Source organism: Lampetra planeri, chromosome 37 (assembly GCF_965212315.1).
Source record: "Lampetra planeri chromosome 37, kcLamPlan1.2.h2, whole genome shotgun sequence".
In the NCBI taxonomy this organism is placed as follows: Eukaryota; Metazoa; Chordata; class Hyperoartia; order Petromyzontiformes; family Petromyzontidae; genus Lampetra; species Lampetra planeri.
The window spans coordinates 5373586-5399405 of record NC_136143.1 but is presented as its reverse complement, the minus strand read 5'-3'; the positions used below and the strand labels follow the sequence as shown (position 1 = coordinate 5399405).

General features: G+C 43.3%; 2 protein-coding genes across 2 annotated transcripts; one reads left to right on the top strand and one right to left on the bottom strand.

Annotated features, from left to right (window-relative positions):
* Positions 1 to 819: 819 nt before the first annotated feature.
* PSPH (phosphoserine phosphatase) lies at positions 820 to 7114 on the top strand. Its single transcript, XM_078611851.1, has 6 exons — positions 820 to 1291; positions 3547 to 3718; positions 4244 to 4378; positions 4866 to 5011; positions 5577 to 5725; positions 6241 to 7114. The coding sequence occupies exons 2-6, from the start codon at positions 3579 to 3581 to the stop codon at positions 6361 to 6363; spliced, it is 693 nt and encodes a 230-aa protein (XP_078467977.1). The 5' UTR covers positions 820 to 1291; positions 3547 to 3578; the 3' UTR covers positions 6364 to 7114.
* On the bottom strand, positions 6514 to 14298 carry CFAP119 (cilia and flagella associated protein 119). Its single transcript, XM_078611850.1, has 9 exons — positions 14116 to 14298; positions 10544 to 10575; positions 9931 to 9996; positions 9270 to 9439; positions 8631 to 8701; positions 8398 to 8514; positions 8254 to 8317; positions 7561 to 7686; positions 6514 to 7309 (listed from the first exon to the last, which is right to left on the bottom strand). The coding sequence occupies exons 1-9, from the start codon at positions 14134 to 14136 to the stop codon at positions 7131 to 7133; spliced, it is 846 nt and encodes a 281-aa protein (XP_078467976.1). The 5' UTR covers positions 14137 to 14298; the 3' UTR covers positions 6514 to 7130.
* Positions 14299 to 25820: the final 11522 nt, after the last annotated feature.

Below are 25820 nucleotides of genomic sequence, written 5' to 3'. Positions count from 1 at the left end.
CTTGAAGACGGTCACTTGCTGTTGCGATCGAAACGTCGTGATCTATTTTTTTTTTACCTACGTGACTTTACCGAAAGAGCCAACGAGTATCAATTATCATAATTTATTACTGGCAAAGGAGGTCTCATGAATTCTAGATTTGAAGCTTTCGAGACTGCAAGGATGTATACTCTTAGGTTTTTTCGATAAAGTCACGTAGGTAAAAAATAATAATACAATAAAATAATAGTACGTGAAAATTACTCAATTAACACTTGATACAGTCAATTTGGCTGTGACGGTCCCACCTGAAGACGGAGACTTGTGTTGCCTCCGAAACGTCGTGATTTAATTGAGTTATTTTCATGTATTATTATTTTATTTTATTATTATTTTTTACCTACGTGACTTTACCGAAATAACCTAAGAGTACGAGTTCTCATGAACCCTTTCGCGTGGTCGTTTTCTTTTTTTTCTGCCCAATCCGCCACTTGCGCCCTCCACTGCTCGGCTGTTGTACAGCAGAGCAAAGCCCGACCCTGATGTGAGGCGTGGTGGGGGGTAGAGAGAGAGAGGAGGAGGGGGGGTGGGGGCAGCACCACGCGCCGGCCACGTGAACCCACGTCACAAGTCACCGCAGTTTCCTCGCCTTCCCATTGGCCACAGAGGGGAGCAAAACCGGCCCGCTGATGTAACACCCGGCACGGCTCTCGCCACCCACCCACGCCACCCCCACCGTCCCACACGTGGCGCGCGGTGCCCCATCCCACCACGTGGATGAGACCCAATCACAGTGCGTGACGGGCGAGGCTATAAATGCCGTGGCGTTGGCCGCTGTTTCTCGCTTTCGCTCGCCTCGCTCGCACGCAAACGCCGCTTTAAATCCCCCACCACCCCCCCACGTGCAACTCGCGATGACAACGCACCGGCTGAGCTGCTGCGGGCTGTCGTCATTCACGTGCTGAGCAGAGAGAAGGGAACGAAGGGAAGGAGGGGAAGGAAAAACGAATGTACTATTCGTTCGCATTTAATTTATATTGCAACGGAGCTGTTTGCTATTTCGGGGGTGGGGAGGTGTGGTGTCCTCCGCGTTTATCATTTGCACTATTTTTTAACGCTGATAGGTATTTATTGCCGTAAATTTATTTATTTAGTGTTTTTATTTTATTGCCTGTCCAGAGATACGGCCGGATAGATTGAACATTTGCCGTGCCTGTGTGTGTATATAAAGAGAGTCCAGTTTCGCATGCGTTCGGGGTTGGCACATCAGCTGACAAGACACGTTACGCCGACATCCACGCTGCCGTTCAGTGTAAGTACTGAGTTACATTATTATCTCGCTCAGATATATTATACTGTGTACAGTACGTCTTGTACATTGAATCTTGCACATCGTTAGTTTGTTGCGAAGGTGAACGATGATGATGATGATGTTGATGATTATTACATAAATCGTGGCGAATTGGGGATGTTTCATCTATCAGCGGATTGATCACTGATCGATTAATTGGAAGCTTGCTTGGTTGATCGGTGATGATGGGGCAGGTGGAGAGGGGTTTCCGATATTCATTAGGAGACGTCAGTGTGTGAAACCTTTGTGCCGGAGTTGTCAATGCCCCCGTCTTTCGAGGACATCATTAGAATTCACATCACGCGATCCGACTAAAGACGCGTAAGAACTCTTCCTTATTCACCGGCTGATGTTTCCTAACCGTATGTGGTGGAATTGTAGGGCTCTTTAAACCCAGTAGCAGACTGCACCCGGCTTGACATAAGCTGAGCTTTAAGGGAGTTGTTGGGAGCAAGCGCTGTTGGCGAGTAGCACCGATGAAGGCCGGCACGGCACCACGCCCGACCGCCTTTGTCTCCCGACCGGCGATGTTTAGACACCACACCAGGCTACTTGCACTGTGGAGGCCCAGAACCGGTTTTAGGATAATCGTCACCGGTGGCCGTGAACGGGAATCGAACTTGGGATCACCGGGGTAGCCGAGCGCGCTAACCGTTGCGCCACCGCTCCCACGTGCAAATGAACGCCGTGAGTTTAAATCGCATTTCAGAACCGAATACAAAATGTTCCTTCTCGTCGGTAAGGGTTTGGTGTAAGACGTTTCTGGAGGATTTCCACGCCGTTTGATTGTTTGCTGTGATTGAGTGGCGTTTCAACCCAGGGCTTATAATGTCATACTGCACGGCTGTTATGCGTGTCGTGCATTTTAACAAGTTTAAATGTTCGCGGTCGATATGCAAAACTGAACATACTTTCGTGATAAGTAAATTTATATGTTGGAATAAGATATAAAATAGTTTTTAAAAAGATATGCATAAGTAGTCGGCACTGATTAATTAAAAACGAATTAAACTTCTTACGCGTATAACATAATTACAGGTTCTTTGTCAATCCACTGCTGCATGAAGTCCTCCCCCATGCCATGTGGGTTGTTTGGTCATACTTCACCATGCTGGTCAATGCGGGTTGTTTGGTCATACTGGTAGTTGGCACAGTAGGGGGCACAGGTGGTGCATCAGCCAGTCATCTCGCTCATCTCAGTCAGTCGACCCGTGGCACCTGGGTCTGCCCCGTGACCTCCTGCCAGCGGGCGTTCGACACTTCACGTGGCCTCAAGGTGCACATGGCCTGGCACTAGCGTCAGCGTCGTGGTGACGTTACCGCCACTTAGTGGCGAATGGCGGTTGTTGTTGGTCATACTTCACCACGCTGGTCAATGCGGGTTGGTGAGAGGAGTGGAGGGATGGAAGTCAACCAGTTGAGGTGGTAACTGGCACTGGTGTCAGTCGTGGCCGGGAATGAAACTCAGGTGGGTGTACAGGCGATGTAGCTAGCAAGGGGGGGGGGAGGGCCCATTTCACTCCTTGCACTGGAGCCCCATGCCAACCACACAAACACTCCCGAACTCCCACTGGCACATCCGAGCCGACGCGGTGGAGGGAGCTAGGGCCTTCACGGTACAGGTTGTTCTCCACTGGGTATCTGCCAAACCAAGCAAAGAACAAACATATGCTGGCCTCATATCGGAATGTGGCTTAGGGCCAAGCAGGGCCAGGGATGGTGGGGGGGGTGGGGCTGATAATGGGCCATTCATTTTTTGTGACGTTAAGTCCGTAACGCTGTGAGGACACAGCATCACCTCTTCATCATCCACACGTTGTCTCAAATTGTTAATTGCATGCAAAGTAGTCGGTGTCACGGCTCGGCTCCTGCAGTGGAAAAACAACCTGGCGTCTCCACGCTGCGCTTCGACCCTGGCACCCCGAGTTCGATTCCCGCTCACGGCCAACACCCGGTGACGATTATCTGAACCGGTCCTGAGCCTCCCCTAGGTCGACTCAGCCTCAAATGAATACCTGGCGCGATGTGTAAACGTCGCCACTGGGGAGGCAAAAGGAGGCCAGGCATGCTGCTTGGCCATCCCATCCCTTCGTGTGCCGCTCCGGCCTTAATCGATGCTGCTCGCTAACAGCACTTGCCCCAACAGTCTGTTAAGGCTATACGAGAGGCGGGGGGGGGTCTTTATCTTTGTTAAATACGACGTCATTTTTTTCCAGTGTGCCTTGGGCTGCGAAACTCCGAAGACGAGATGTCGACGCTGTACGAGACAAAGGCCATCCTGCGCGGGGCCGATGCCGTGTGCTTCGACGTGGACAGCACCGTCATCACGGACGAGGGCATTGATGAGCTCGCCAAGTTTTGCGGAGTTGGCGACGAGGTCACGGAGTGGTACGTGTGGCCTGGGGCACGCGGGGGGGGGGGGGGAGGTGCAGTCCCAGGGCATTCCACAGATTATGCAACCTCAGTCAGAAGTTCAAAGATTACGAATATCCACACTTCATTGTTTGTATTACTTTTACAGCCCTTTGTAAATTCGTTGCTGGATGAAGGCTTCCCTTGTACCGTGTCAGACATGGGGGTTGTTTAACATAATTCACCATGCTGGTCAAGCGCGGGTTGGTGAAGGATGGGAGCCCAGGACCGGTTCAGATATCCCAATATTATCCTTGACCAGAAAGTGAACTATGATCACCGGGTTCATCGCACCGTGCATGAAACCATCGCACCACTGCTCCACCCCACGTTATTATCTGTATACTGCACTGCAATTTGATCTTTAAACATGAACAGGTCACGTGTGCATTTTCACAGAGTTTTAAATTAACCCTGTAGGCTACTTGCCTATCTGCCACCACCACCACCACTATTGTAAGTCAATCTTTGGTGTGTCCGTCCTGTGTTCTTACATCGCAGGACGAAACGGGCCATGGGGGGTGGCGTGTCCTTCCGCACTGCCCTGAGGGAGCGGCTGAACATCATCCAGCCAACCTGCGATCAGATAGCGGAGCTGCTGCAAGTGAAGCCCCCACAACTCACACCTGGAATACGGTGAGGACGAGCTTCAGGCATTCAATCCGTGTTTGCTTACAGGTAACATGTGTAACCCATGCAGTGTGAGAGTTATGTTACTTGTTAATAGGCAGGGCTTAATTGCATCCCCTGGGTCTTTTCGTGAAAATGTCCCAACACCACGTACAGCACATCCAGTGTACCTCTATGGCTGTGGATCCGAGTTCAATGCCTACTCCTGTTTTGCCAGCGATCCGGCGAATATTCAGTGCTAAATTAATTCCTGTTAACACACTCTGGGTTGCTTATTCATAGCAACTGCATTGGTTTTCACCGTCGTGCTGTATAGTTCTTCAATGTGTTATTTTGGGTTGTACCGCGTATTGCACAACTCGAAATCACACCGGGGAGTTTTATTATAAGATAACTTTTTTTGCAAGCAGAGCATTACCATTACTTTCAATCTTTAATGCACTTAAAATAAGCCTAACCACACAGTCTCATGGTTTTCTTTTGTGCGGAGCAGGGAGCTCGTGTCTTGCTTACAGCGGCGAGGGGCCCACATATTCCTCGTGTCTGGCGGATTTCGCTGCTTGGTGGAGATTGTGGGCCAAGAGCTCTCCATCCCACCGGAAGATATCTACGCCAACCGACTCTCGTTCTTTTACAACGGTGGGTTCTAAAGGAATGACCGCAGAAGCAGCGTGTCACGTTTGGATAACCTGCTCTCGGTGTTGTCCATGTGATATTTCTACATGGAACACATTTTGAACTTCTTTCGCACCGTACGTAGTCAACCGTGCTGTGTGTTGAACTTCTTTCACACCGTATGTAGTCCACCGTTGCTTAATCGGAGGTGTGGGGCAAGGACGGCAAACTAAACACAATTGTAAAAAAAAAAGTGTCACGTAGTGTCACGTAATACCAATGACCGAATCACCCAGAATGTGTCGGATCCAGTTAGATCTCAAAAAGCGTATCAGGGTTGTGCCTGGAGTGTTTGGATGGGCAACCACTAAACATTAAACAGGTGCTATAAGTCTCTGTGGGGCAAGGTGCTGAGCAGCAGAGGGACAGTGCAGCGAAATGCACTGTACTGCGAGTGCTGACAAGCGTGATAAAGTATAAAAAAAACTCGCATGACCTGCATATTGCAATGGACAAAGGGGTTGTAAATGTACATGTGGTTTCATGCAAAGTTGTTGATATAACATTGAAGTGATGTTCTGTTTGGCAGGCGAATATGCCGGCTTTGATGAATCTCAGCTGACATCCGAGTCGGGAGGGAAGGGCAAAGTAATTGCAGCAATCAAGGCAAAGTACGGCTACAAGCAAGTAGTCATGATTGGTGATGGAGCCACAGACATGGAGGCTTGTCCACCAGCTGTGAGTGTACATTTGTTTTCACCTGTTGCTACACCGTGGTCTTTTTACCCATGATGGTCCACACTGATGCAATGGGCCGTTTTGCGTTCAACAGGGCCCCATCGTTTCGAGGCTTTTGTCAATAACATCTGCCAACCCATCAGGATTTAAGAAGCATGACTGCTTATGAGACCCAGAAAATAAACAAACGGGTCCAGAGTTTGCTTGCTGAAACAAATGCTGTTGGATAATTATATTAGCCTGGAAAGCCAATAGGCAAATGACAATAAATATTATATCTGTATGTGGAGACACATAAACAGAGTTTTGGCTGATATATGCTATTACCCGTGATTTTCCACAACGTATGATGATGTGTATTATTCATAAAAAAACACATTTATTCAACCATGGAATTTCGTTTTCTGTGTTCATAAAAACTTGGACCTCCTATGCACGTTTAAGTTTTCAACCTATAATTTACTAAAATAATATCATGTACTCATTGACGAGCTTTTCCTTTTCTGTGGCCCCAGGATGCATTCATTGGCTTCGGAGGGAATGCAGTTCGATCCCAAGTTCAGGAAAACTCCAAGTGGTTTGTCACCAGCTTCCACGAGCTTTTGCATGAGCTGCAATCTGCAAACGGCTGTATCTAGAAACTTTTGGTCTGATTGTGACTGTGTGTCTAGTGCTCAGTTTAGCAAATCTAAGCAGGAATAGAGGTTGCAATCTATACAAGCGACCTAATCTGTTCAACGGCAGTCACTGAAAATGTACTGTATTGATGGAATAAAACACATGAATGCTTTTTAAATGTGGAACCAATTTTAATTTACAAATGTAATAGCATATGTTTAGTATGTCCTAATTGTGGTAATGGCCAGTGTTGGTATATGGTGCATAGCAACTGCTTACTAATGGATTACATTTCTGCATGTTTACGCATTTGTGTAATGATGACAAGAATCATCATGATTTTGTAAAGAAACTTTTGAAAAATATTTAAAAGTAGTTTTTAGATATATCAAGAAGGAGGGGGATATTTTCTAAAATAAGGATTGTTGTATTGATTTCCCTTAAGCACAGGGTATGAGAATTCTGTAAAAATGTTATTTTACAACTCTGTTGCATTTGAATACGATGTTACGTATTGTGGTTTACATTTGCTATTTCATGTATGACTTGAAAATATCATTTGCAACGTCTCCTCTGTCCCCAATATTGGTTTCTTGAAGTAATATAATCTGTCTTAATTGCATTTTAAGCTATTATTGTCGATAAAATTTCATTTGTGACATTATAACCCTCCATGTACACGTTATGTACACGTGTGGAAAGACAAACAAACGCAGCACTTATGTTCTCTCAGTGTCATAAATGATGATAAAATTTCATTGAGAAACACTACTATTCGCCGAGTCTGTCATTTTCTATTGCTCTTGCTGGAATTCTTGCCGCTGGAATTGCGCCCTTCGATGCTGGCGAGCCTTTCAGCCAACTGCTGTTCGCTCTGCTTCATCTGTTCGGCAATGGTGGCATGGACGTGGGAAAGCTGTGCCGAAAGCTCCCGCTGAATGTAGCTCTTCAGATCAGTCTTTTCCTCTAAACCAGACGCGCGCGCACACACACGTAATACAGTGGATAGATTATATGCGTTTTGGCCATGAACTAAAACTTGATTGTGGCGACATGAAAGTTTGGCAGCCTGGCACAAATTCAGCAATTCAGCCATCTGGCGTTCACTGTAAGATTAGCCGTGGCGAAATCACTTACGGTGCAGGTTTCCCATCTGCGTTAATGCGCTTTGTATGAAAGCTGTAACGGACCAACCAACAGCAACGCAAATGTTTTACCTTCTACAGGGGATGCAGGTTGTTCGGGAACTTCATTGGCAATAACAGCTGGAGGCCCTTGTTCCATACAGCCCGTGTCTTGGCTTACTTTGTCCCCTTCATTGTCATCCCCGTCATTGGCATCCGCTTTTATCAAAACAAAGCAACATGTCACGTATTATTACTTAACAATAATTTTGCTACATTTAACAACACACGTGTGCATTGAATGTACAAAAGCTCTCGCCATTATCCAGACCACCAGCTCAAAAGAACTGAATGTGTGGCCACTTTGTCATTTAGACCACCAACTAGAATAGGCTGTGAGCTTTGCACATGCAGTGCACACGCCTTTGTGTGTTGTTAAATGTATTTTATTCCAGCCTGCATTACATTTTCTCTATTGTGATGGGTTTCCTCATCAATGACAGATTCCAAAGAAAAATGCTGTTTGGTAAAATATTAGCTGACCCAGTAAAAGCTCGCGTGTGTAAAGCACATGGATTCGAGAACAAATCTCAAATCGGAGGAACTGACTTATGTAAGTGGGCTTGAGTGGGACACATCTCAATCGGGGATCATGGACAACATTAGTGTAAGAATGTGGCATCGCAGGACCGTGAAAGATGGTAGGTAACAGCATGTGGGTGCATTGAGCAGTGGATAGACTGGCTGATGATGAATGTAGGTCATTCCAAAACAAAGGAAACTTACCGTCTGGAGAGGATGGGGATTCTTCATCCAGGCCCGTGTACGAGATCGATAAATCTAAACTCACCTGCACAAAAGTTACAGGTAAACATTCGGACATTTTTTCTATATTTTCAACCAGTCGATGCATGTTATCTTGCAGCTTACCGTTGGGGTGAAGACATACTTGTATAGTTTATAGTGTCGAAAGTAAGTGTTGACAACATAATCGATTATCAGTTTCACCTCTTCGGCATTGAATAAATCGATGCTAAATGGAGGTCTCTGTAAGAAAAAACAAGGAACGATGGTTAATTCATGCTGTTATTTTGGGACCAAACGTTGAATGAATAAGCCTTCAATCTTTAGCGGCGCTAAATGACGTCAAGAATAAGGCTTACTCTGACTGCATGGCATAACACGAGCTCCCTGAAGTATGAGAAGCACTGCTCCAAATTCCCCAGTGGAGTTTCTGAAAATTGAAATTACACAAGTCAATAAAAAAAAATAAAACGCAGCATCCAACAAATGGGTCATTCATTTAAAAAAAGGTGTGTACATAACTAAGGTCCATAAATATAGTGTCAACTCTTCATAGTGAACAAGACCAATGTGTTTCTAAAAAAAAACTGGTGGTTACGTAAGCACTAAGAAATGTACGTTGCAATAACTGTGTTTTGGTCCAAATAGAAACAAGTATAACCCGTAAAAACTAAGTTTTTCACTATAAATCCTTTATATGCGTGGTGGCTAGAGTCCTCTCGTCCTCTGGCTTGAGATGGCTGCCACCTATGGGTCAGATGATTGCATGGCAGCATTAAGCAATTGGTAATTAAATATAATATTTTTGTCCTAAAAAGTGTAAAATTTAGGAAAAAAATGTTCACGAACATTAATTGTCACGCACAACGAGTCTGTGTGGAAAATGTCAGCTCGATTGGATCACGCGAAGTGGGTTAAAAAAGGACCGAAAGATTTGCACGGTCCTAAGCAAGCAAGCAAGTGAACTTAATATAAAGGATTTAAAAATGTGGACTCACCAGTGCAGACCTCGTGTGTCCGCTTGACTATTGTGAACAAGGCGGACGTTTGTTCCTTGTTAAAGTTGTGCTCGCGTGCAAACTGCACCGTGTAGAAATACAAATCCAACTCAACTTTGGTCCTCTCTTCATCCATGTGCTGCCTGAGGCCCAGGACATCTGACAGTGTCCTGTGGAAGTGTATCCAATATAATTGGTATCATGCCACGTGCATTCGGCATCATTAGTAGTTGTAATCCACTGCTGTATGAAAGCCTCCCCAAGTCGTCGCCATCTCTCATGATGTAACAAACCACCGAGGACCTGCACACGAGCTGATTTCAACGCTTTATCTTTTTGGTGGATGCTCTTGGACACGTCCCAGTCCTTGTCTGCCACTGTTATTATTCTAATAACTAACAAAAACCCATCATGCATCATCCCTTCCAGTGACTCGTCCTGCTCAAACCCACGTACTCTACTGTCTTAACAGTTTGAAAGGTGTTATTAGGTCAATACAACTGGTGAATAAATTGCCCTACTTGCGAGCAGGTCAAATTGTATGTCATCACAGTCCCAAGCGTGATAGTAGCTTAGCACAGAAATACTTCTGTCGTTTCAGCCTTGGGCTGGGCAACACGCAAAGATTATCTCACACAGCAATGTGGAAAGAAAGGCTTACTCGCGTAACTGATGGGCTGTAACCGCTTGCTCCAAAAGGTCCATGTTATTCACGGTCAAGTCGGCCCTGGAGAGAGCAGAAGAGAATCACACTGGATATTACTGGTAGGAACCTCCTGGTTACACCAGCCCACAGGGGATTATTGTGTCCGTCCGTCCTGCATCCAAAAATGGGAGGGGTGGGGCTGGGTGGAGAGGGGAGGGTGGGGAGGGGAGGGTGGGGTGGGGCTGGGTGGGGGGTGGGAGGGGTGGGGCTGGGTGGGGAGAGGCTGGTCACCCCGTGGTGCCCTTATAAAACTCAACGTTTAACCTACTCACGCCGGCTTGTGCCCGCCCTCACAGTCGGCCATATTTGCGGAATACACCACGCCGCCGTTGACCCTGGCCATTGACCGAGCAACACAACGTTCCTACCAGCTTCCTCCGCAGGAATGTGTAATAGCAGCTCCAATTAACAATGTATATATTGTTGATAAGCAAATCACAAGAAACATGCTACTGCATTCACAGCTACAGTGGGTATCTGCCAACTACAGCATGAACATAGTCAGGTCTGAAATATCAAAATGCATTCTTCACTTATGAAACATGCGTTATTTTGAGAAAAGACTTACCATAAGCAAATGCGAGCTTTGTGTTCCTTTGGCTGAACATGAAGAAAAGAAAGACAATTAGTGCATTCTCATTTTATTCCAGTCATTGACATTATTTGGCCATACTTCTCCATGCTGGTCAGTGTGAGTTGAAGGTGTGTGAGAGGCCCAGGATCAATTCAGACCGTTCGTCACTGTTGTCCGTGGCCAAAAATCGAACTCAGGTATTCAACCACTGTGCCACCTCTACACTCTGTATTCTCATCTAAGAACAACATCTTATGGGACTTGATATTTAAACCAATTTAGCACTCATTGCTTCAATTAAACCATGGGCAGGTTTCTTTACTGCCTGTGTGATGTGAGTTTGAAGCCAGCAGCAGCATCGTTAAACTCTATTCAGTCGCATTGGAGTTTGGAGGGGGATAAGAAGTATTGGTAACCCACCTCTACCAACGTAAATTAGTTCATCAAACTGGTTCTAAGTATTGTAAGTACATGACACCTCAATTTGTATCAATGATTTTCCGTGACATTGCTTTTAGCAACACCGATTTAATATAAATGTGTACGACTCGACTGGCCTTCAGTCGAATGGCAATTGATTTTGCTGCATAAGAAAGCCGTCGACCCAATGAATTCGTCATTAACCGCCCTCCTGCCAAGGGTCTGGTCATTTGTTGGGAATTACTACTCTAATGAGCCAAGAATGTCTGTGTGTAACGCGTGTGACGTCACTCCACATGCCGCACCCCCCGTCATTAATATTCATGAGCGGGTGGATTTTTACACTCACGCAGGTCAAGCGGAAATAATTATTTTTTCGGAAATTCGCTTTAAGTTTTACGTTTCTTTATTTAAAGTGAATCTAATAAATAATTCTACACTGCAACAAAGTGGATTTGGTGTCTTTATTTCTTCAGCACTTGAGACAAAAGGTAAGCATGCTTCTACATTATGGTAAAATAGATATTTCTCGGTGATTTTACAGATATTGTATCGAATTCCAATTTATTTCAACCCCAGCGACCGAAAGCAGAAGAGAATAAAGTAGTAGAGCAGTGAATTTGAACAAATTGAAGGTCAGTTTATATACAGTGCTACAGTGACATGAAGTTAGGTGTTTCATGACGAAGTTTTATGCAAGAATCACTGCCATTAAATTTACACAAGATTATACTCTGCTCCATTTTTTGCGTAAATATTACAGCTTCCGTCCGAGGACGGGCAAACAAGCTGGTGCTAAATAAAAAAAACAATGCATCTTTAATAACACGCGGAAAGCGAATGAATGGATAAGTAATGATCATGCAAAGCAGGTATATATGCAGTTTCCGGTTGCCACCTGTCCAATTGGCATCTTAGAATCAGAATCTTTCATTAGACTGGAGGAATCCGATGAGCTATAAAGCTAGATTTGAAGCTTTCGTGACTGCAATGATTCATAGGTAAAAAAATAAAATTAAAAAAAGTAAAATAAAATAAAAATCACTTCTCTTTTTTAGGTTCGCGAGTTCAGAGCGTTCGTTTTTGCTAATGTTACTAGTGGGTTTCTTAGCATTCTTAATCAGCGTAACATCCCAATTTCTGACAATCTATAAACGGTACTGGCCAAAGGACTAAATTTCGCCGTCACCCCTAAATAAATACCAGTAGAGGATGTGATTTCTCAGATTGATGTAGCCCTCAGAGGCATAGGACACATCCATGCAGATGTAGCAAGAGCTGAAATAGCCACTATTCTTAAGAATGCTAAGAAACCCACTAGTAACATTAGCAAAAACGAACGCTCTGAACTCGCGAACCTAAAAAAAAGAGAGGTGATTGAAATTTTATTTTCATTTAACTTTTATTAATTTACATTTTTTTACCTATGTGACTTTACCGAAAAAACCTAAGAATATAGCTATAAAGCTATTTTTCACATATGTCCAGCAAGTTGGTAGGGTGGCAGGGAATTTATTTGTACCGATATTTCGTCATATCGTGTTCAACGTTATCTGAGTGCAATATATTTCATAGCAATGATGGATCTACGCTCACTGAAAAATATGTGCGGATTTGATGTGGTGAAAAATGTGGCAACCCTAATCTAGATGATTCCATCAGTCTGCAGTTGGAAGGTCGTTCTCTCTCCTGCTGCTCCAAGCTCTGACGAATGTTGATCCTGATTGTCTGTATTACTGACTCCACGTCTTAGGAAACTACCTGCTCAGCCTTACCTCTTAGCCTCTGCCTACGATTCACGAATGTCTCCCGATGCAATGTCTTCGACGCTATTCTCATTTGCACTTCACCAGATCCCTCTTCAAATTAATATCTACGCATTGTCAAACTATGTTACTGAGCCGGTGTCTCACATTTCTTACATTTGGACGCTCGATAAGTTCCAAATCCGTTGCCAGCATTGTGGGAATTTCAGCAAAATCCACTGTTGCACTGCACTATGCCCCAGCGTCTATGTCCCCCACCTTCACGCTGACCAACGTGGCGTGCAAGTACGAACAGGACCTTGCCAATCCACTGCTGGATTAAAGGCTTCCCAACATCTGTTTTCAGTTTCATTCATTTGGTAGAGCCCTGTGAGCCATTGGGCTCTTGAATCGGGTGCCACCGCAACAAAAAAATGAACAAGAAACATCTTAAAGTGAATTTCGATTTAAAGCTTTCGTGACTGCAGGGATTCATCTTCTTGGTTCTTTCGGTAAAGTCACGTAGAAGGGAAGTAATGAAATAATACAAATAAAACATAATAAACATTTTTATTTTATTATTTTATTTTATATAAAGAAATATATTTTATTATGCTTTCTTTTTATTATTTTATTATTTCCCTTCTACGTGACTTTACCGAAAGAACCAAGAAGATCTTTTGGTGACTACACGCAATTAGAAAAATCCATGAAAAACCAGCAAAGTCTTCCAGAAAAAGGCACCGTATATCAATACCCGTGGGGGTTACCTTGACCATACTTCACCACGCTGGTCAGTTGGGGGGGGGGTTGTGATGGCGGGGGCCGTGGGAGCATAGATGTACATAACAATATATTTTCTTGTCAATGCCCTCCCCACCAATGCCCACGACCTTGTTTGCCTCTCATCCACTGGCTATCCAGCCTCTAACCTGCTTAGCTTTCGAGGTCTGCATTGGTACAGGGTGGTGGTCCAGATGTCTTGTGACCCCCCTTCACAATTAATTGCTCCTTCGCATATTCATCTCTGTTTTTTCATAAACCTTACTTTTTAAATAAATACATTTACTTTAAGATAATCAAATGGGGGGGGGGGGGGGTCGCAAGACATTTGGACCACCCCCCCCCGTACAGTACATAAGATGTCTGTTGATATTTACAACTGTGATTTCGAGTTGACAGAGCTACATTAAAAAATTATAAAAATAAACAACATTAACTTTAAAGAAGTCCAACTTAATCTGCGTCAAAGGGCGCAACGCTGCACGGTCTCCTCGGGAGAAATTAATCACCGCCGCCCTCCCATAACCACGACGACCTCGTTCTTACATAACGCGCAGCGCAGTCAAATGCCGTCATACAGTGCGATGGTTTCTCTCTCTCCCTCTCTCTCTCTGTTACCTGTTGAATTTTTGCACTCATCGTTCAGGCTCGTTGCACGCACGTGATAACGTTTAATCGGCTTTAACGACGACGACGACTGTCCTCGGCTTCACCCCCGCGGTTTTAGTCGAAGAATAAAATGAAAAATAAATCCGCGGGGTTTGGAATTGGGCCCCGCAGAGTCGCCGTCGCCAAGGCAACGGGGTTCGCGACCCGCCGCTACGCGTTGCCAGATGAGAGGGGATACAACAAACAAAAAAACCCTCTAGATTTTGTGTGTCTCTGTGTGTGTGTAAAACTTCAGCATATTTTTTCACGATAAAAGAATATTTGTGATGTTTATATACTGGGCGCTATTGGGCACTCGGGCGGGGTTACGTCCGCTCGGCTGGCCTGGGAACGCCTGGGAGTTCCCCAGGAAGAGCTAGAGTTTGTGTACAGTAGTGTATAGTGTGTATAGTAATGTAGAGTTAGAGTCTGTGTATAGCAGTGTATAGTTTAGTGTATAGTAGTGTATAGTGTAGTAGTGTATAGTAGTGCAGTGTATAGTGTACAGTGTAGTGTACAGTGTAGTGTATAGTCGTGTATAATGTAGTGTATAGTGTAGTGTATATTCGTGTATAGTGTAGTGTATAGTAGTGTATAGTGTAGTGTATAGTCGTGTATAATGTAGTGTATAGTAGTGTATAATGTAGTGTATAGTAGTCTATAGTAGTGTATAGTGTAGTGTATAGTAGTATATACTATATAGTGTAGTGTATAGTAGTGTATAGTGTAGTGTATAATGTAGTGTATAGTGGTGTATAGTGTAGTGTATAGTAGTGTATAATGTAGTGCATAGTAGTGTATAGTGTAGTGTATAGTAGTGTATAATGTAGTGTATAGTGTAGTGTATAGTAATGTACAGCTAGAGTCCGTCGCCAGGGAAAGGGAGGTCTGGACCGCCCTGCTCAACACGCTGCCGCCGCGACCCTCCCCAGGACAAGCGGATTGAGCAACGAACGGACGAATCTGTATCTATACTGGATAAATCCGATGAGCTGTAAAGCTCCCTGTCACGGATCTCCAGTCGGGTGCGGGTCACAGAACGTTACAACAACAAACAATACGAAAAAATACGATAAGAAGTGCAAAGTATAGGAAAAGTAAAAAAATAGCTTGAAAAAATGTGTAGTGGCATAGCGCTGGCTGCTGGTGAAAAAGGGTATCTGCGGCGTACGGCAGTCCTGACGTCAGAAGGCCAGGATATACACGAGAGGGGGATTTAGGGGAAAGGTCACAGAAGGGGCACACCGAGAACCTGGGCCACTGTTGGACGAAAGCTTCCCTAATCCGCTGCCATATCTCACGATCCTGTGATGCAACAATCCACCCAGCACCACCAAGCGCTGGATTATCCTAGGAGCAAAAGTAGCTACACATGTAGTAGTAGCTACACATGTAGTAGTAGCTACCAGAGGTGGGACAAAGTCATTGTTATGCAAGTCCAAGTCGAGTCGCAAGTCATCAAATTCATGACTCGAGTCTGACTCGAGTCCAAGTCACATGACTCGAGTCCACATCTCATAGGTGGGACAAAGTCATTGTTATGCAAGTCCAAGTCGAGTCGCAAGTCATCAAATTCATGACTCGAGTCTGACTCGAGTCCAAGTCACATGACTCGAGTCCACACCTCTGGTAGCTACACATGTAGTAGTAGCTACACATGTAGCTACACATGTAGTAGTAGCTACACGTGTAGTAGTATCTACACATGTAGCTACGGGCCCCGCACTTTCAAGGGCCCCGCGCTAAATGCTCTCAAGCTGTCAATTCCGGTTCAGTGATTCTGCACTTGCTCTATTACCATAGTACTATACTGCCTTCAACTTTTATGAACGACCGGGTGTTTATGGTGAGCGATTTGTCGTATTACCACGCTTGGGGTATAAGAGGGCCCCCCTGTGGGGGACCTTGGGGCAGTTGCTAGAGTGGGATCACGTCGTGCTCTTGAAGATCGTTACCATCTCGTCGCCATCTTAGCTGTCGTCTTCACTGTTTCGGTTTAGCGCCGTCAGTGTTAGACGGTTAGTGTTGTGTATAGGGTAGCAACAGTAATAGTGTGTACCCACGTAGTGTTGTGTATAGGGTAGCAACAGTAAAAGTGTGTACCTACGTAGTGTTGTGTATAGGGTAGCAACAGTAATAGTGTGTACCCACGTAGTGTTGTGTATAGGGTGGCAACAGTAAAAGTGTGGACCCACGTAGAGTTGTGTATAGGGTAGCAACAGTAATAGTGTGGACCCACGTAGTGTTGTGTATAGGGTGGCTACAGTAAAAGTGTGTACCTACGTAGTGTTGTGTATAGGGTAGCAACAGTAATAGTGTGTACCTACGTAGTGTTGTATATAGGGTAGCAACAGTAAAAGTGTGTACCTACGTAGAGTTGTGTATAGGGTAGCAACAGTAAAAGTGTGTACCTACGTAGTGTTGTGTATAGGGTAGCAACAGTAATAGTGTGTACCTACGTAGTGTTGTGTATAGGGTAGCAACAGTAAAAGTGTGTACCTACGTAGTGTTGTGTATAGGGTAGCAACAGTAATAGTGTGTACCTACGTAGTGTTGTGTATAGGGTAGCTACAGTAAAAGTGTGTACCTACGTAGAGTTGTGTATTATCCCGATGGTGTTCGTTAAATAAAATAAGTGCCTCCAAGTATTACTGCCAACGAGTTAGTCACTACAAATGTATACAAGTAAAACTAAACAATTTTTTGTTATTTTACCAGGTAAAGCCCATTAAGCTGTTAACTTATTTCTCAGAAGCAATCCTGACCACAAATAATGGCTCAAGAAAGTGGCTTTTCAAGTGGAAATTTAGAGCAGCAAAATCGTCTCAATTTATGTTTCTAAAATGTGATTTAGATAGATTTCACACAACAAAATATAGCTTTGGTTTAACTGAGAACCATTAAAAATAACTAATTCGAGGAATGGGTGAAAACTCCTTCCAGCATCCCTTAACCAGTTTGATGCCATTAACCCCGTGCCTGTGTTGCCCTAATTCACGCCTTCTCGAGCACGCTGTTAATGGCTAATATCTCTGAGATAGCTAGAGATAACATTTGGACTATGACACGGGGGTGGGGGAAAAAAATCCTTCCACAATTTAAATTAGTACTTTATTATAGCTTTTTTTGGCCATTGAGTGCAACAACCCACGAAGTGATTTGATACCAAGATGTTCCTAGCATCATAAAAAAACCTCCACCCCACAACTTACGTGCGGAACGTGCGCGAATAAACTCAACAAACCCGGTAGTGCCACACAAATGACCTAACTAAAAGTGTAAAGGTGCAGCCCTGAAATGGCTTGCTTACAGCACTGCTGGAAGAAGGGTCTCCTCTGGAGAGAGCTCTAGAGAGTCACCCCTTTTGGAGTTTTTGGCCTACTCTTTCCACGCTGGCTGTTTTTTTCTTTCTTTCGTATGGCATTGTGAAAAGCAACAATTTTTTATGTTTTCTCAATGATCGTCACAAATGAATGCAAAGGTTCCTCATCGAGTCAAAGGATGTGCGGATTTCAGCGATACCGCCAGGATGTGCTTGATGGTTTAGACTTCTCCACAGTCGCAATTGGGTGATTCTTTGATCTTCCATTTATGGAACGTGTAGACGCATCTGCCGTGTTGTGTTCCAGCGCGGTTCAGCGTAGTCCATGGTCGTCTTGGAAGAGAGAATTCCGGTACTTCCACCGTCGGATCGTGAATTATGTTTTTGTATGCCACGTCCATTGCCGCCCATGATTCAGACCACCGAGTGACGGTGTTTTTGTTTTCGGCTGCTAGGGCGGAGACGCACATCCAGGACGGTTTTCTCGATTTTAGCCTTGGGCGTGGGGGTATCTTTAGACCTTGATGGAGCGACAGAGTGAAGTTTTTCATGATCTTATTGTACTCCTCCTCATCACACTCTCATCAATATACACTGACCTGCTTGGTGTAGTGCGGTTAAATACTCCTCCCAAGCTCACAAAGCGTTGGGAGGCCTTCATCCAGCAGTGGATTGACAAATCTGACTCCACATTTCACATAGTTTCCATGGTTACAAAGGCTTTCGAATCATTTCAATATATTTCGATTTAAAGCTTTCGTGAATGCAGGAATTCATCTTCTTGGTTCTTTCGGTAAAGTGACTTTACCGAAAGAACCAAAAAGACATTTCAATATAACCAACGTGTACAGACTGATGGGGTTGAATTGTGATATGAAAACACACTAGAAAGGGCTTTAAACTAAATTCCTATATTGAATGTAATATTATATCTGTATTATATTATTACTTATTAATCACTTACATTTACTGCTGAATGAAGGTGCCCCCGTCCATATTAGACATCTATTTATGATTTATAATTCGCTTCTTTTGGGTTAGATCGTGGAGGTACAATGTCAGTTTAAAAAATAATATATTTATTGGTTGTGAAAGCATACGTATAAAACATTTATTATGGTATTTTGTTACAAAAATTTTCAAACGTAGATAAAATTAAATAGCACTGTATTTGTAAATTCAGACGAGAGAGCTATCAATCTTTTTTTTTGGAATAGTTTTTGTTCACAGAGGTGAAGATTCTACAGGTTTTGTGACATTGTTATCATGAAGTTTATTTCTTCTCAGTTGTGATTTTATCAATAGATTATTTTATCTCATTCTTATCTCACGCGTGACGAATGTGATGTTTTTAATACCCCTGTTCTAGTCGGTGACTTTGAGACGAAAAGAAGAGATGATTTGTACTTTGCTCGCGGGCCCAGAGTGCCAGGGAGCCAAGATGTGACCAAAAATAAGTTTCTTGGAAGGAGACGACATTTTTTTTTTCAATAAAAGGTCATGGATAGAAATTCTCATTTTAGGCACGCTTGTATTTGTATCTAAAATTATCTGCTTATATTCAGAATAGACAACTTGGCAGTGTTAAATGTTCCACTCGGCAGGAGCACATTGTCACACCACATTCTGCAATTAGGAAATATGCTGGATGGGCAATATCCGTGGTGCGTACGGTGGTACAGAAACACGCGGTGCGGTCGACCTAGCTACCCCAGTTAAATTTCTGGTCATGTCTAGAATCAGTGGCATCTTACATCAGAAACATTCCTGAACCTCCCTTCCACTTCTCCTACCCACACTGACCAGGGTGATGAAGCAGAGAAGCCCATGATCGACATGACCTTCGTTGGTGCATTGAGACTTGATTTTTTGTTTAACAAGGCAATTTACAGTATTGCAGAGACCTTGATATGTGTGTATGATGTTTGTTTGATTCACAGAGAGTCTGAGGATCCAACTCCTCCATAATTAGTCAACTTTCCCTGCAATAAAAAAAAGTTGTTACTTGTAAACGTATTGACGCTCAAATAACCCAACTACAGTACATCATAAAATGTTGTCTAAATTATTTCTCCAGTTTGACAAGGTTTGATTCTTTAGATTCAGTCAAAATAGACAAATAGATAAAAAAGCAAATTACCGGAAAAATATAAACTGTGGCCCACAGCCCGTGACTTTATATCATAAGTCACATGACGCCTACCAATTCAATCTTAACCCTAACTCTTCTCTTTCAGCTGTCTTACTGTAAAGATATGATCGCTACAACCTCTCCCGATCTAAATCCACACTGAATTTCCCTTAACAATTTTTACATCTAATTCGTTATCCTATTGAGCAATATTTTGGTAAATGCCTTAACTGAAATACCAGATCAGACTTATTCTGCTGCACTTTTTCCTATCCTCATTCCTATGTAGTAGTATGATAATTGTCATCGGTCATAACATATATTAATTAATCATGTGAACGTTTTCAAAACGCACAATGAATACGTTTTAAAAACATAGCAAGGGATACTTTTGGTTTGCAGATGAAGCTCAGATTGTGGTGGATACTAATAAGCAGCATTATCCAAGTGACGTAATAGATACACTGTAGCGTGGGTAGAGCGACGCCTGGTGGATAAAGTGCATACTACAAAAGTACAAATGCACCAGGGACTTTGGCTTCAATCACTTTTCATCAGTCGAAAAGTTAAATTTTATTACTCATTATAACAGCATCCCATAACGCTGTACATTAGTTATATATGAGGATCAAATCTCATATACAACCACTGCCAAGCGAATGAAAACCTTACTACCAAGGAAAATCTAAAATGAATAAACAAACACTGTAAAGAAATGGCACCAAAACAAAAAAAAGCACAAACAACGCAAAAGTTATCACAGCAGAGAAATGTGTCCATTTGTTCTACACATCCCAGAGCACAATTCCAACTTCTCAACAAAAAGCCAGGAAACCTTCGCAGGAGAGGCGTCGGAGTACCAAAAAGTATTGGTTCAATACTATTAGACTACATTTCGATTTAAAGCTTTCGTGACTGCAGGGATTCATCTTATTGGTGCTTTCGTTAAAGTCACGTAAAAGGGAATTAATAAAGTAATAAAAATAAAATATCATAAAATAATTCTCACGACTTTCGATTGAAAGCTTTCGTGACTGCAGGGATTCATCTTCTTGGTTCTTTCGGTAAAGTCACGTAGAAGGGAATTAATAAAATAATAAAAATAAAACATAATAAAATAATTCTCACGACGTTTCGGCCACAACGCAAGCAGCTGTCCTCAGGTAAAGAACATGTCTGTCGGGAAGACGCTGTCTTTGCGTTGTGGCCGAAACGTCGTGAGAATTATTTATCATGTTTTATTATTTTTTATTTAATTATTTCCCTTCTACGTGACTTTACCGAAAGAACCAAGAAGATAGTAGACTACAATTAGGCGTTTGCTGTCACGACTTCCTCATGCATACGGGGTGAGAGAATTCATGACAGACAAAATGCAGTTTTTTTAAGTGTGTTTAGCTCTACATGACTATGCACTACTACACTATACACTACTATAAACTACACCTCTATCCACAGATTCTAGCTCTACAATTACTATACACTACTATACACTACACTATACACTACTATACACCACTATACACTACTACACTAGACGTTGACCTTGTCATGCCCCTCACCTCTAAGTTTTTACTGGTAGGAACGAAGTGAACCAGCCTACAATAGATTATATCGTCCGTCCGTCCGATGTCCGATTAGGTGTAGCAACATCAACCCCTACTGCAAACACTTGGCAGGACCCTACAAAAACCTTTAGACTCAGTGAGGCTTTCCTGGCTAAACAAGTGTAACATTCCCTTATAATTCCCTGAGATAGTTTTTAAATAATTCCCTGAGATAGTTTTTAATTAAAACATGTAAATTCAAAATTAACTCACTGCGTCCTAAAGCCTACAGCTAGGCCTAAAGCCTAGGACTAGGCCTCAAACTCTCCCTTCGTATCGTACCCCCGCCATTTCATTTTATTATAGCCATTCATTTGTTCGTTCCTACCAGCCCACCCCGCAGGGACCTGTTAGTCTGCACCCCAATTTGATTTTGAGGCACAGTTAATAGGAAAAGCCGATTCTAGTGTGGGGGTGGGGATATAAAAGTTCCTTATGTGATTTTTTGCAAAATATTAATTCCAACTGTGTTCCTGGGAATACAATATGACCTTCGTCAAAGTTTCTTATGCCCATAATCAACAGCATCTATGGGATACGCAGGGTAGTATGTGAGTGTTGCTTCTCTATGGAAATTGGTGTACTTCATAAGAACTGTTATATTTTGTCTGTACTTGAACACTGATAAATACAAGTTTTCAAACATGTTTTTTTTTAGCAGAGGTCAGTCATAATCATGGGCCACTGTTGGACGAAAGCTTCCCTAATCCGCTGCCATATCTCACGATCCTGTGATGCAACAATCCACCCAGCACCACCAAGCACTGGATTATCCTAGGAGCAAAAGTAGCTACACATGTAGTAGTAGCTACACATGTAGTAGTAGCTACACATGTAGCTACACATGTAGCTACATATTTAGTAGCCACATATGTAGTAGTAGCTACACATGTAGCTACGGGCCCCGCACTTTCAAGGGCCTCGCGCTAAATGCTTTCAAGCTGTCAATTCCGGTTCAGTGATTCTGCACTTGCTCTATTACCATAGTACTATACTGCCTTCAACTTTTATGAACGACCGGGTGTTTTAGGTTAGCGATTTGTCGTATTACCAGGCTGTATAGCAAATTTAAAAATACAATTACTTTACTATGCAAGTTAAACATTTGTGTTTTAATATTAATATGTTTTTTTTTTAATTTAGGGTCCCTTTATAACATATGTCGCAGGCTCTGCACTAGCTTAATCCAGCACTGGCACCTACACATCAGCTGCTTTCATCGCTCCATCTCCTCGGTAGCTCGCTATCCCACTGGCGAAATCCTTATTTATCTGACGGTAGCCGGGTAAGATTTCACACCCTCCCCAGGTGTCGCAATCTGGCCTCGACAAAACCGCTGACGCTATCAACGACCAGCGTCGCGGAGTTGATGCCGAAGCTGTTCCAAAAACCCGTGGATAGAGTTAGGCATCAGGCAGGAACGTACCACGGCATACCATCCTCACGCTCACGGGGTAGTTGAGCGTGCGAACCAGACGCTAGCGGGTAAAACTGAGAATAAGTAATATAAAAAAAATTAAACACGCTTTTATGAAATGTACTAGTAATGGAAGAACTCCACGACTCCAGGAAGTGGCCCCGAAGCTTGCCATAACGTAAGGAGCCGTGGTCAATTACAGCCAACGTCAGTTGAGCGTGGACAATTAGACCCAAGCCGAAACATAACATGTAAAAATGAATATTTAAAAATGTTTTTTAAATTTTTAATGATAGAATATAGTATTGTCATCAGTATGACATAAGTATACCAAGTTTGCAGTCGATACCACATTGGGAAGTGGGTTAAAACTGAGTTACAAGATTTGAGGATACGACAACAACAGAGTGAGTTAATAGAAAGCGCGTAAAAAGATTGTTCAAAAAAATTATGATAGAATATCGTATTGTCATCAATAAGACATAAGTATACGAAATTTGCAGTCGATATCACATTGGGAAGTGGGTTAAAATTGAGTTGCAAGATTTGAGGATACAACAACGACAACAACGACAATAACAACAGACAGAGTGAGTTAAATTAAAGCGTGGAATAAATGGTAGCGACGAACCAACCGGACTGGGACGACCACCTCTCCCCTATGTCCTGTCCATCTGCCACACATCTGTGTGTGTGTGTTAGTGTTAGAGACGGCTGTAAGAATTCTTCTTAACGCCTGTGGTCAGTGTGGCCAGACAGAAACGACATGCTTCACCGTGCCACCGGCTCATTGTGTAAAGATGAGCGCCGTTGGATGCGATGCTTTTCTCGTAGAAAAGGGAAACTTCAGTTCAATAATATCATTTTATATACTATATAGCGTCATTTCATGCAATTGTATCACACAACGCTGCACATGAATTATCCACTATGAGACCTCCTTTACCAGTAGCAGAATATCGTAATAGGTTTTTACCCTTTTATCTGGTACAAAAACTGACACCTTTATACAAGGGATCATGTTTGCAATAACCACAACACAAGCAGTCAAAATGCAAACAAAAAGTATTTTGACTGCTTGTGTTGTGGTTAGTTTTTGTACCAGATAAAAGGGTAAAACCCTATTACAACATCAATTATCCAATTCCGGACACAGATAATGCAAAAACAAAACTCCACTACTTACCAAAAATATGACATTTTTAATACATAACGATTAAAATACACATGTGAAAATCAATTGAAAGAAATAAATCCGTCTGGTGCAATACCGCCACCTGATGGCCGAGTGGTTTAATAGCAGTAGTGGTGAGATGTTAACTCCCTCGCCTGGTATACAGGAGGTCGTGGATTCCATCTCGACCCTGACGCCTGTTGTGTATTTGGAGTTTGCGTGTCTCTCTCTCTCTCTCTTTTCTCCCCGTGGTCGCGTGGATTTTTCTCCAAGTCCTCCGGGTTTTCTCTCCACATTTAGAATCAACGTGCGTTCAGAGGATTTAGCTGCTATAAATGTCCACATGATGAAAAGCCACTTCGTTGAGCTATAATTTGTGGCCAGGTCGCTTCTGAAAAATAGATATATAGCTCACTGGGCCTTATCAGGTAAAATTAAAATTGTATAAGAGTTGTTTATAGAAACTTAAGTTTGTTGCAAAAGCGCTAACCTAGTGGCCTAGATTATTTGGCTTCTATACATTTCCACGTCAGCCACAAATTTGAGCTGGCATCTGTGGCCAGGTCGCTTCTGAAAAAGAGCTACTGTATATAGATAGCTCAGCGGGCCTTACCTGGTAAAATTGAAATAGTTTAAGAGTTTAGTTTATGGAAACGTCAGTTTGGTGGTGGAAAAGCACCACATCGTGGCCTAGATGAGAAGTGGCATAATTGTTTACATTTCCTTTACGCTACTTGGCACGACTGTCTTGTTTTTGTTATTATTTGCTGTTGTAACGTTCTGAGCAGCCCCTACTGGACATCAGTGAAAAAGAGCTTTATAGCTCATCGGATTCCTCCGGTATAAATACATATTTAGATTCTGGTTGTGGAGGCACTGAGAGGGAGAATTCCCCAGGGTTGTGGAGCGGCAACGCAAAGCTCAGCCGGGTTTCCGACCTTCACCCGATATTTGAATCAGAATCTTTATACTAGTAGGAACCACCTGGTTCCACCAGCCCACAGGGGATTATTGTGTCCGTCCGTCCGTCGTGTATCCAAAAATGGGAGGGGTGGGGCTGGGTGGGGAGGGTGGGGAGGGGCTGGGTGGGGAGGGGAGGGTGGGGCTGGGTGGGGGGGTGGGAGGGGTGGGACTGGGTGGGGAGGTGCTGGTCACCCCGTGGTGCCCTTATAAAACTCAACGTTTAACCTACTCACGCCGGCTTGTGCCCGCCCTCACAGTCGGAATACACCACGCCGCCGTTGACCCTGGCCATTGACCGAGCAACCCAACGTTCCTACCAGCTCCCTCCGCAGGAATGTGTTTTAATACGGGGAGTAATCCGATGAGCCATGAAGCTCTTTTTCACAGATGTCCAGAAGGATGCAGGGCTCACAGAACGATACAAAAACGCGATAGGAGCGCATAGCAAAGGTCACTTGTTTTTATCTTTGCAGGTAAAGCCCCATTGAGCCGTTAACTTGACCTGTGACCTGGCCACAAATGATAGCTCAACTTTGTGGCTTATTATCACGTGGACATTTTATAGCAGCAAAATCACAACGGCACGGCTGCCGTACCACAGCCGCGACCAGGCATGAAACCCCAAGGCAATGATTGGGTTCTGCTTTGAGTGTTAATCCCGTGACCATCACCACCGTTGCCCTTTGCACAAATTCACGTGTAAATATGTATAGCGATCAAGGGACTGGATAAACAACGAAATGTGTGGCATTTAAAGAAACGTCAGACTTGGTGAGATTGACATTTGCACAAATTCACATGTAAATATTTATAGCGATCACGGAAATGGGCAAACAACGAAATGTTAGGCATTTAAAGAAACGTCAGACATGGTGAGATGTTCTCGCCTTGTAAATGTGTATTATCATATTTTTGGTTCAATATGAATTCCTGCAGTCACGAAAGTTTTAAGTCTAAATTGTATTATCATTATCATCATAATTCCATTACCACCATTAATTTAATTCCAGTGTACAGTAACTTCATCGCATCCTCTGGACTACAGCACTGTCATGTAATTA